This window comes from Triturus cristatus, chromosome 10 (assembly GCF_964204655.1).
Source record: "Triturus cristatus chromosome 10, aTriCri1.1, whole genome shotgun sequence".
Taxonomy (NCBI): Eukaryota; Metazoa; Chordata; class Amphibia; order Caudata; family Salamandridae; genus Triturus; species Triturus cristatus.
In genome coordinates, this window is record NC_140593.1 from 537,023,143 (window position 1) to 537,035,714 (window position 12,572).

At 47.5% G+C, this 12,572-nt stretch overlaps 1 protein-coding gene across 1 annotated transcript in view; it reads right to left on the reverse strand.

Annotated features, from left to right (window-relative positions):
* Window positions 1-12,572, reverse strand: part of GALNT11 (polypeptide N-acetylgalactosaminyltransferase 11) — a 319,722-nt gene that overhangs the window by 174,245 nt on the left and 132,905 nt on the right. The window contains exon 3 of the mRNA XM_085632014.1: window positions 5,164-5,287. Within this exon, the coding sequence (XP_085488140.1) occupies window positions 5,164-5,287 (124 nt within the window). The remainder of the gene's footprint in view (window positions 1-5,163; window positions 5,288-12,572) is intronic.

Consider the following 12,572-nt stretch of genomic DNA (forward strand, 5'->3'; position numbering starts at 1 on the left):
CTACAAGGGCACCATTTCACCCTGTACACGGACCATGCACCCCTCCAATGGATGAGCCGCAACATCGCTCATAACCCCAGGGTTCTCCGTTGGTCTCTCGCTCTCCAACCCTTCTCCTTTACAGTTCAACACCGAAGGAGAGTGGACAATGGTATTGCGGTCTTTCTCTCTAGAGTATTTCCTCTCCCCAATCGGGAGATTTCAGGGGAGGTGTAGTGTCACGGGCGGGTGTACCCAGGGAAAAGACAGATCAACCAAGAGACTGGTGGGAGGTACAGGATGTTACCGCACCTCTTCTTTTTCCACGACAGGATGACTGGTTCCATTCGTCCCAACCGGACATTACGGAATTGAGCCCCGGACCCTTTAACTGGGACCCGGTAGTCGCAGACTCCGCCCCCAGCGATGACGTCGCACTCTTTGGACCAACAAGAGGAGACGAGACCCGGAAGACGGTGTATGGTATCACCGGAGGTCGAGAAGAGCGAGGAGGAAGAGGAGTAAAGAAGAGCAGAGAACGAGACGGAGAGCGGAGCAGTACGGGAAGAACATCTAGCCCAGGAGGAGCAGAGAAGAGTCCAGAGATGGCGGGCGAGCCAGGAGGCCACCGGGAACACACTTCGCCGAGCCACGCTCCAGGAGGAGCGTGGCTGACACAGGTACCAGAGCGGTTCGCGGGCTGGGTAGGGAGGCGTCTGAAGGATAGCGGCACCAGCCCCTTACCGACAGTTGTACATAGCTAAATCCCCAACCCGTCACCCTCACTCCTTTCCGCTAGATGTGTGGCACTGGTTTGTTTGGGGTGCTCCCTCACTCCCTTCCCCTGCAAACACTACGTCACAGGAACACTTACACCCTATTTTCATATTTCTTTTGGGGATCCAGAGTCCATCCAAGCTGCCTTCTGACCCCTGGGACAGGAGGAAGAACACCCGGTGATTGAAGAAGAAGTCGCTGTGAAACCAGAAGGACGAGGCGGAGACATACTCTTGTTACTATTGTTTATATCTGCATACTGGCTACACGCAGAAAACGAGTTGTGCACAAAATAAAATCTGCTTTACCCGGACCTTGTATCCCGCGCATATCTTCCGAAACGCTACAGATGGGTAGTCTGGAAGGGGAGGGAGTAGCCCCTCTAGCCAATCTGCAGAAGCCACCTGTACGATGCCATAGACCAGTGGGCCAGCTGACGGCAAATCCTGATGCCCACTGGGCACCCATGATGGTAAAAGATCAGACTAGGAAGGTTTGGGGGCTGCAGCTACTGGGGGGGTAGTGGAGTGACCTGACCGCTGGCTACCCGAACCGCAGTGCCGGTAGGAACTGTATCCATGGCCACGCAGAAGCTGGAAAGCTTGCACGCCACCGTGGCTGGGTGGGTAAAGACGGCGGCGGGACGCTTTTTCTGTGGCCACAAAAGGAGCAAAAGTCAGATTGAGGGTGACGAGGGGCATGAAAAGGGCCAAGGGCCTGGCCGAAGCCTTTCTGTCCTTAAAGCGCTACTGCAACAAATACGCCTTGTCTCCAAAGAGACAGGAGTCATCAAAGGGCATGTCAATGAGTGATGTCTTGGACATCACTAGAAAAAAAATAGTCCTCAACCAGGCGTGACACCGCAGGGCCACTGTCGAAAAAACTGCTCTCACAAGTGAGTCGGTGGTGTCCAGTCCACATCTAATGGAGAACTTAGCTGCATCCCTCCCATCTGCAACAGCCTGGGAGAGCACAGCTCAGCCTCCTCCGGAAACTGTAGGCAGCACTCCGCAACCGTATCTCAGAGAGCGTGGGAATATATTTCCAAAAGGTATGCAGTGTTCACCGACCGCAATGTCAGGATAGTGGAAGAAAGCACTTTCTTGCCCAAATTGTCCAACCGCTAGGAATCCTGATACGGTGGTGCAGTTGGGAATGCACCAGATTCACGTGTTAAGTGGGATTTGGACCATCAAGCTCGCCAGGGTAGGGTGTTCCATGAGAAATTTGGAGTCCCCCGGAGCAGGGTGGTGGGAAAGTGTCCTGTTCACAGGAGCAAGACATCAGTAAGTGCTCCTTTTTAATGAGAGAAGTGGTACAGAAGGGGACACTCCCAGCTGAAGCACTTCCATCAAGACATTAGTCTTGACTGCCACTGAGGGAAAGCTAAGGTCTAGGACCATAGCCGCCTTCACACCACCATGGCGAATGAAGCTCCCTCCTTCATAGCCATGGTGGGGGGGGGGGGGAAGGGGGGGGGAAGCATGCCAGTATCTGGAGAAGTATCCAGTCCATTGGCTTCACCCAGATCCTCACACCAGTTCAAGGAGTCATAAGATTGGTATTCCTCAGGGTCCAGTGACCTCTCTCATTCCTCCCAGGTCCTAGCCCTTAGGAATAGGGCACAGGATCTGGCCTGGAAGGCATAGCTCCAGTCGGTACCTGAGTCAAGCGACACTCCTCCGGCTCTGTGTCAGAGTTTGGGATGTAAATGGGGATGGTGCCGACAAGGGGCACCGGGAGCGTTGGCCTCAGGACTGGCACCGGGGAAGGTCGACATGGCATGACCAGTGCCAATCCAGGTTCATTTGTGGATCCCTGTGGCCCAACTGGCGCCGGAGCTGCCGGCGTGGATCTAGAAGGGGCCCCTCCTGAACCTGTGGGGCTCGAAGATGTGCTCGAAGTAACAGGACGCCCAATATGAGGTGCTTAGCATCCTAAAACTCTTAACTCAGCGAGGGTCGCTCCGGCTCCTGGAAACTCGGGGAGATGTGGAGCAGGCACTGGCTCAACTGCAGAGCAAGGCCTCAAGTGACGATCCCTTGTCTCCTCGGCCTACGGACGAGATGATGCAGAGGCACGCTTCGATGACTTCTTCTGGTTGCGGAACTTACCTGAATGACCCAATGACTTAGAGTGCGACAAGTTTCTCGGACTCCATGACCGCTCCTGAGGCATTCCTCTCGACTAGGCTCTAAATCATCACGGCGTCTCCTATCAGGCTCCCAGGAGCTTGAGGGATCGCTCCCTCAAGGCCTTTGGGTGCATGGCATGGCAAGGCAATTGGAGCAGACCTTTGAGTCGTGTTTGCGCTCGAGGCACCAGAGGCATACAAGATGCAGGCTTGTCACAGTCATCGAACGGTGACATGCACCGCAGGGCTTGAAGCTGGCCTCTTGGATGACATTTCTTACCACACCAGGAGGAAAAAACCTCAAAACACTGACAAAAAATTGAAAAAGGGAAGTCGGATCTGTGCTGACTGACGCAGAAAGAGAAGAACTAACATCAGCACACCGAGGTGGCGCCTTTATAGGTTCCATGCACGTCACTTCCAACGTGGACGACGCCATGCGGAGCAGAACGACGGCACCTATCGGCGCGCAGGAGTACTGCTCAAAAAACATTTCTGGATCCAGTCTGATGCCTGGGTACAACTCTAAGGCAGGGAATCTGCGGCTAGAAGCCTCTATCAGATAGATTTGTCACACAAAGCATTAAGGGGGTCATTATGATGGCGGAAGGACCGCCACCGCCGGGCCGGTGGTGGCGGTCCTTCCGCAATCATTAAGCCCATTAACCACCACCCAATTAGGATGGTGGTGGGTACTGCGGCCGATGCAGAGTCAGTCCGCCGCTTCACCGCCAAAGGCAATCGTTGCCTGGCGGACGGTGCAGGGCTCCACAAACTGTGGCGATGCCTAGCAGGCACCGTCCGCCAAATTAGGATGGGGTTAGAAAAAGGCCTTTCCATGGCGGCGATGGCGCCATGGAGAGACTGGCGGGGTTTGGGGGCCCGTTGCAGGCCGTTGTTTGGGGGGTGTGGCTGCACTTGGGGGGGTACCCATGGTACCCCCTGCATTTTCCTGCACTGTGTGGCTGCCATGCAGTTCAGGGAAATGCAGTGCGTGCCAAATTGGCATTGCGAACGGTGCTGCATCAAGCAACACTGTCCGCAATGTTGAGGGTCCGGGATGTGCCCGCCAGTATGGCAGGCGCATCCTAATGTGTGGTGGGACCGCCGCACGTCTGGCGGGCGGTCCCAACACCACAAAGATGGCGGGCGGGCGGACTGATGTCCGCCCGCCATCATAATGAGCCCCTAAGTTACAAAAATTACACACATGGTTACTTGAAAGTATTTTGCTAAATAACATCAACTGTATTGTTATCCTTGCCAAATTCACTCTAAATATTGAGAAAGTTTAAATGAATCTCAGTCCTGGGCTAACTGAGCCACACATGATTTCAGGACACTTTTGTAAGAGATACCTCACTTATTATGGAAAACTGAACATTAACACAGGTTAACTCCTGAAGAAGGAACTGAAGCATTATGAAGTTGAGTAGTATGTAGTTGATACAAATAACGTGGTACTGAATTAATACGCAAGTTTGATTAAATTGCTAATGCGCATATTGAAAGAAATAAAATATTATGGCAATGTTTAAAGTTATGAATCACAAGGAATATTTACAAGATTACAACTTTTATTAGCTATGTTACATAACAATAAATTATTGAAAACTAACAAGAATAAAGCACAGAATAGTGAACTTTCAAATACATGTTTTAGATGTAATTCATAGACCTTCTTAGGAGAGATCTCAAATAAATGAGCATAGCACTCAATCACAAGGAGGAAACTTTGCACCCAAGAATATTGGTTTGCCCTACTTGGTCCCACACACAAGTATCATAATTTACTCTTTGAAAGTAGGTTTAAAATATGATGCATGTAATACCTGAATGATGTATGCAATACCTGAAGGCTTGAAATTGGACTCTGCATATAAATAACAATACATTCAACCTACTTGTGCTAGATACCACTATTCCATGTAAAAAGGGTAGGAGAATAATAAAGTCAATATTAATATACAAGCTAAAAAGTGGAAATGCTATTTGAATGTAATTAATGTCTCCCTTAATTAATTTTTTAATTATTTTGGACTATAAAACAGTTACTGCGCTCTTGATATGTGGCAAAAAGCAGATTTAATTATTTGACGATACCCTTCATGCAAGCTGTCAAGGGTTTGGACATTTGCATCACAAACAACAACCATGTTGAGGGACCGAAGATGGGAATGAATTTAGAAGAACATCATACTATCACAGTAAATAACAAACAAAACAAACAATGCAAGAGAAACTAACTTCAACAGATGAAATGAAGGACATACTTTGGGTCCCTGGTGTCTGGCACATCTCTATGATAGCCCAACCGGTTACTGATAAGCATATTGAAGGCATGCTTCTGATAGCCCAAATCTCTCACCTCCTGGTCGTGTTCATTAAAAATCATGCCTAGAAAAGAGAAATGTATTAAAGTGAGACATTTTCAATGAGAGATGCACGTTCAAAGGATGCAAAAACAACCACCAGGCAGTGGTTATCCTATCGACAGATTGGTTTTTAATCCAATTTAAGTCTCTATGCCAAGTTTACAAGGTCAGTCAAAACTAGTGGACTAGATTATTAGAAAACAAACCTTCTGTGATGGTACACACAACCCTTACAGCTTAAACCTGATGTTAATATCGACCCCACGAGCCTCGAATACTAGAATAAGAAAGCAAGTTTTTTCTACTTTACAACCATTGCGTGGAACAATCTCCTCCTCAACCCACGACTGGACCCTTCACTCTTGACCTCAGGAAAGTACTCAAGACCAGTCTTTTCTTCATCTCATCATTTCCTCCTAAGAACCTTTCTTGTCCACTCCACCTGACCTGCCAAGAATATAAAGATTAATGTGTTGCCATAATTAAAGGATGTTCCCTTGTGCCAAAGTTGGAGGCAGTAAGCGAAGAGGCAGATTGGGGATATACATGGACAAAGTCAGAGACCAGCACATCTCAGGGCAGACTCGTACGCAGTTCCACTCCCAGCGGACACATTCTATCATCATGATGGCTGCAGTTTAGAACCATGAGGCAAAACATAAGATAAAGATATTAGAGCATGTAATAGTTTTTCAATCAATCAGGGGATTGTAAGCGTGCTACTCACCCGTGAGGGTCTCAAGGCGCTGGGGGAGGGGGTCAGCAGGTCCGTTTAGCCCAAGAGCGAGGTCTCGAGGGTCTTCCTGAAGGTCCAGGGAGGGAGCGCGTCTGATGTCTGCCGGTAGCTCGTTCCAGGTCTTGGCTGCAATGTGAGAGAAGGATCTTCCGCCTGCTCTGGCTCTGTGGATGCGCGGGGTTTTGGCCAGTGCGAGGTTGGAAGATCGGAGGTTTCTTTTGGGTACGTAGAAGTTGATTCTGTCGTGGAGGTATTTGGGTCCGTTGTGTAGGCATTTGAAGGCGTGAGTGAGGATTTTGAAGGTGACTCTTTCTCCATGGGGAGCCAGTGGAGCTTTTGCAGGTGTTGGCTGATGTGTTTGTGCCGGGGGATACCGAGGAAGAGTCTGGCAGCCGTGTTCTGTATAGTCTGGAGTATGCGGAGTAGGGATTTGTTGATGCCGGCATAGAGTCTAATAGTCTAATCTACTGGTGATGAGTGCGTGGGTGACTGTCTTCCTTGACTCAGGGGGGATCCATTTGAAGGTCTTGCGAAGTATGCAAAGGGTGTTGAAGCAGCTGGATGCGACAGCGTTGACTGGTCGGTTCATGGTGAGTGATGAGTCGAGTATGATGCAGAGGTTCCTTGCGAGGTCTGAGGGGGTAGGCGTGCATCCAAGGGCGGTCGGCCACCAGGTGTTGTCCCATGCTGACGGGGTGGTTCCAAGGACGAGGACTTCTGTCTTCTCGGTGTTGAGTTTAAGGCAGTTGTTGGTCATCCAGACTGCTACATCTTGCATTCCTTTCTGGAAATTGAGTTTGGCTGTAGTGGAGTCTCGGGTGAGAGAGAGGATGAGCTGGGTATCGTCGGCGTAGGATACGATGTTGAGGCCGTGTTGTCAGACGATGGCTGCGAGGGGGGCTACGTAGATGTTGAAGAGGGTCGGGCTCAGTGATAACGCCTGTGGGACTCCGCAGGTGATTTCCGTAGGGTCGGAGAGGAAGGGTGGTAGTCGGATTCTCTGGCTTCTTCTGCTGAGGAACGATCGGATCCAGTCCAGGTCTGTTCCTTGTATGCCGGCGTCGTGCAGTCTGGCGACTAGTGTGCAGTGAGAGACGGTGTCAAAGGCCGCTGATAGGTCGAGTAGGATGAGGGCTGCGGAGTGGTCTTGGTCCAGGAGGGTGCGGATGTCGTCTGTGGTGGCGAGTAGGGCGGTCTCGGATTGGGATGGGTCGAGGATGGCGTTATCTTCGATGAATTGTGTTAGTTCTCTGTTGACCGTTTTCTCTGCAACTTTGGCTGCGAAGGGGAGGAGCGAGATGGGTCGGTAGTTCTTAAGGTTGGTGGGGTCAGCAGTGGGTTTCTTGAGTAGGGGTCAGACTTCTGCGCACTTCCAGTCGCCTGGGAAGGTGCCCGTTTTGAAGGTGTTGTTGATGGTCCGTTGTATTTCGGGTGCGATGGCTGCTCCGGCTCTGTGGTAGATGTGAGGAGGGCAGAGGTCGGTGGGGGCCCCCCGAGTGGATGCCATTCATGTTCGAGGTGGTGTCTTCGGTTGTGATCAGTGTCCAGTTGGAGATGGCTTTTAAGCACCCAGTATTAAGCATACGACCATTCTGTCAGCATCCTAATGTCACACAAAGCCATCTCCTTTCATGATCTACTCCTTCATCGCTCCTTTCATTGCCCATCACTATCTAGCCAGGAAGGGAGCCTTGCTGCAGCTGATCAGGCCTATGGCTGGCTGCTCAGTCAGCCCAGTTTCCAGTGGGCCCTAGTGTTGCCAAACGCAGAGAGGCCCAAAGGGAAAACTGGAAATGTAATAAATGGCCGGGAATCTGAAGGGGAACGAAGGGTAGTGTGAAGCAGACAAAGTAAGAGGCAGCAAGCTTCAGAGACAGACTCCCTCCTCCAGACCTGTGAGATGTGGCTGTCACAGAGCACAGGCAGCAGTTGCAGAAAAGAATCGGACAGTCTGCTTCTATGTTTTTATCCATCTCACAGGCACAAAACATCAGCATAGTCAGCAGAGACTTCAGAAAATGAGAGTCTTCTGCTTCTAAAATAGAAACCAGAGACACTCGGACAGAAATAGTAAGAGAGATAGGACATAATATATGCAGCAGGGGTCTCCAACCTTTCTGTAGTGACAGCTACTCTGATCAGTAAAAATCACTGTGAGTACCAAAGCCCGAACAACTCGTGAATTGTTCCCAGAGTCCACCCATGCCCAGCTTCATAGATTAAAGAGCCTCTACAGAGAAAGAGCTACTCATTAAGTGTATGCAATGCACAACATGAAACCAGAAAACCTGGCATTTGTCCCGGCTTCCCGCTTCAACAAATTGTGTGATTCTGACCTCTGCAGTCACCAGCTGAGTAGACTACAATCATAAGAAATTAAAGGGGCCTGCAGTACTGTGCAAAGCTACCAGCATACTGAAAACCATAAACTGCAAGTCAGTCTCTCATAACTCGTCATCCACCACACTATGTTCCATACCACGGTAAACGCACCTCGGTGGATATCACGCATGACACGGAAACCCTTCCCACATAACATCACAAAACAATGACACCACCATTCCAACCACACACCCTAAATGGCATAGATTGCTGACCATGTAGGCATGTGCTTCAGAGCCACACAACGTGGTAATAAGCGCTATATAAATGCTACAATACAATGATTTTATCACATCATGCCTTCTTTTTCTTTATTATCACACATTACTGTACCATCGAAATGCTTGAGTTCAGGGTGTGCACTGTACAAAAATCTCCAGACTATAAAGTTGCTCAATGTAGTAATAAGCTATGCCGCATGTATGATACACAACTTGCCTCTTACTTCATTAATGTAGCATTGTCATAAGGGACGGTGGGAGTTCATGACTCTAAAAACAGCTCTCAATGCAGTGATGTAATTTGATTCTTTGATAAAATGCTGCTGTGTGTTGGAGGAAAAAAAATTGTGACTTTTTAAAAGATACCATTTTTGTATGACTTTTGTGTCACTATTTGCAATATTTTCGCAAGGGGGTCATACACCTAAGCTTGGTTCATGTCTCAGTTCATTGGCCACAGAAATATATAGCAGTGGCGAGGTACTTTTTAGGTCGAGCCTGGGCAGCACATGCGCTGCTCTGCGAGGCATGCTGTATTCAGGTAGGGACTTGAAGCTCCGCCCATATTTTTCATACGCTTGTGTCATTGTCCACTTTAAACTGTGGCTGTTCATTGGTCAATAGGCTTAGTAGTCCATCCTTAGTACCGCCTTGTCTCCTTTTGTAACCTCACATGGTTACACCCCATGTTACGTGTGTTGTTACTCGAAAGGCTTTAATTACAGCCTCGGAGTAGTATTTTCTCACATAGCTTTATCCTGCCTGCTTTTGAAACAATTTTTTAGCCTGTAACAACTTGCAATGTACTTTATTTAAAAATAAAAGCAGTTTGTAGAGAAAACATGCCTCCAAGGCTGCTGCTCCTGCCACAGAAGTCATGCAGGATCAAAGCACGGTGCCAGGCAGTAGAAGGCAGGTGTTGCGGTTCCTTGTGGGCAGCCTAACACTGCTCAAGCCGACCAACATCACTTTCTTCGCCCCACCTCTCCCCAGCTAAGCTTAATAGTAAATGAGGGCAGTTGGTTTGTGTGGCGACGGGCAAGAACAGATAAGAGGTCAACAAGGCCTAAAAATAAACATAATGACAGGGTACAAATGTGGGCATTGGCCGCGATCTACTGGCAGGTTGTTGGTGAGCTACCAGTAGCCCACAATCAACCAGTTTGAGAACCCTGTGAGATTTAGAGAATCTCTGGGAAAGGCACAGAAAAACACATTGAGTGGTGGGACATAATAAAAGGGAGAAAGAAAGCAGTTAAGAAAATGAAGTACAGTTCAGATTTATTTTTGATTGTATTGTAACTTAATACTATCAGACACAAAAGTGTTACATTTGTAAAGGATAATCTTCTTTCTAATCCCAAAAGTGATTTTTATTGACAGAATGTGTGGAATAGAAGGATTCCACCTTCATCTCATGTAGATGTTAACTTATACTTTTTGTTAATGAATTCTTAATTTACAAAATTGCAGGCATGGGAATATTTGAACTTCCTCATAGCGGGGATAACTTTCAAATTTTTAGGCGAGGAATCTTATGTCTCCCACCACCTTGGCATTAGAACAATTTCATGGAAACCAGAGGAGGGAGCAATAGTGTGGTGCACAGTCCCTTTGCATTGATCTGCAAGTGCCCCAAGGGATTGGTTGGATCGCTGCCAGTCACACCGGAGGACAGAATGACAGTAAAGCCCTAAACTGCGGGATTTGCATTGACAGCCAGAAAAAGGCAGAGAAGTTGGAGTTGTTGCTAACACTGAATGTTTGAGACCCATACGATACCAACCACAAGTAATTTACCCACTTCAGTGATACTTCAAGAGTGGACTCTCAGTGTGCATCCCGCACACTAAGTCCCTTGTGAACAGCTAGCGTACTACCACTGCTGTGAAAAGGCTCACTAAAACAGTTCTTCACCTCACCCGAAGGCCTGGAGCGGTCTGCTTTACATTGCAATCACCCACATTCCTCAACCCACAAGATGGTTAGGAATCCAGACCCGGTCATCACATCCCTTCTGGATTTTGGGGGTAGGAGGGGCTCATATCTCAATGGTATTGACTCCTCAGCATGAGACAACATTTACCCAACATGCGTGAGTGAAACTAGAAATCTTGCTTTGACCTTTGCCGACATTACCGTCATCTTGCATCCCAATCATTAATCTCAGACTTGTTTTTTTAATTTACCTATTAACCTTGCTGCCCAAGCCGCCTTCCCGTCCGGACCCTCAATTCTGCGCATCACACCTCACAAAAGGATCCCACACTAGTAAGACCAAAAGCAGAGGAACAACGAGTGTACTCCTGCGAGGGAATCCTTGGAGCACTGAAGGCAATAGATTGCTTTGTAAATATCTGCACTGTTTGCTAGTGTTTGTGCCTGACCTGTGTTGCACTGTTTGCTAGTGTTTGTGCCTGACCGGTGTTGCACTGTTTGCTAGTGTTTGTGCCTGACCTGTGTTGCACTGTTTGCTAGTGTTTGGGCCTGACCTGTGTTGCACTGTTTGCTAGTTTTTGTGCCTGACCGGTGTTGCACTGTTTGCTAGTGTTTGTGCCTGACCGGTGTTGCACTGTTTGCTAGTGTTTGTGCCTGACCTGTGTTCCTCCCCTTCCATCATTGTGCTTGGTGGTTCCATTTGCAAAAATCGTATACTATGCAGGTGTTGTCTCCTCACATCACCTCCTGCTTCATGTCACTCATATCTTTGACCTCTTTAGAGGAACAACCTTCCTCTCAACATCAGAGCCTCATCCGCTCTTCTTGAATTCCACAAGATTCTGAAGACCTGGCTTTTCAATTAACTAACCTAACACAGACTGGGCAAGGTGCACACACGCACCTGCTCAGATCTAGGATATCCTTGCGCTTTACATATACACATAACATAATATCCACACTATGGTTGGAGGATGCACATGATCCTCAGGAGACACCATATTTTCTCGTGTTCCATTTAAACAAATGTGCTCTGGAGGCCAACCACCGCTGGGACTTACAGAACACCTAGGAGGAAGGCAGAATGAAGGCTCCTGTTTACCAAGGTGTACTACTGTACACCTCTTACACATACACAAACAGATTATAAAGAAAGCAATCAAAGCACAAATGCCCCCCCAAAAAAATATTAAGATACAAAGAAGACAAATATTACACACGAACTACAAACAAAAAACAATACAAAACTTACAAAATTATATTTCAAGAAGAACACTAAACACACACAACCAAACCCAACACATACATAAAAACGCACAACCGTTTAACATTCTAGCATAACTTAATTAGCTAACTTGCACTGTCATAACACATCATGTAACAAACTGCTTTCACCCACTAGAAAAACACAATTTAGGGACATATTAAGCTTGCATTTGCGTATGAAATGTTTCATTATCCTACATTTTATAATTCACTTTTTCAATACTTTTTGGTTCCAGCCTTTTAACTTTAAAAACAATATATATATAATTTAATTGATATCTAAGTAAATATGCTTCTACTGTTTTAAGCGCTTGGAGTTTCGGCAGACAGAGGAAAAAATAGAGAGTGGTTTGCCCAAGGTCAAATATTTTGGCTAACAGTAAAAGCTGACATGAGAAATCTGACCACCTAAATCCACAGCCAACAATGCAGCCACTAGAGCTGGCAGCTAGAACTGTCAACAGTGGAATAGGGAAAATGGGAAAGCAAGTTCAAATGCAGGCCTCAGCTCAACATTTAATGATGCTGGGCAAATGGCCTATTCTCTCTGGGCATAAGAAAAAAATATGTGTACTGTAAACTGGTTCTATCCTCAAGCACTCGATTACTCCTGACCGAAGTACGTACTATGCAAAACTGCAGGAAACAAAACTGTCCTTCTAGGTTATGACTCTTGACACTCATTCAATTCTCATCACTTCCAATTAACCACCATTACATTTATTTCCACTTCTCTCTCCTACAGTCTTTTTCTTGATGTTCTT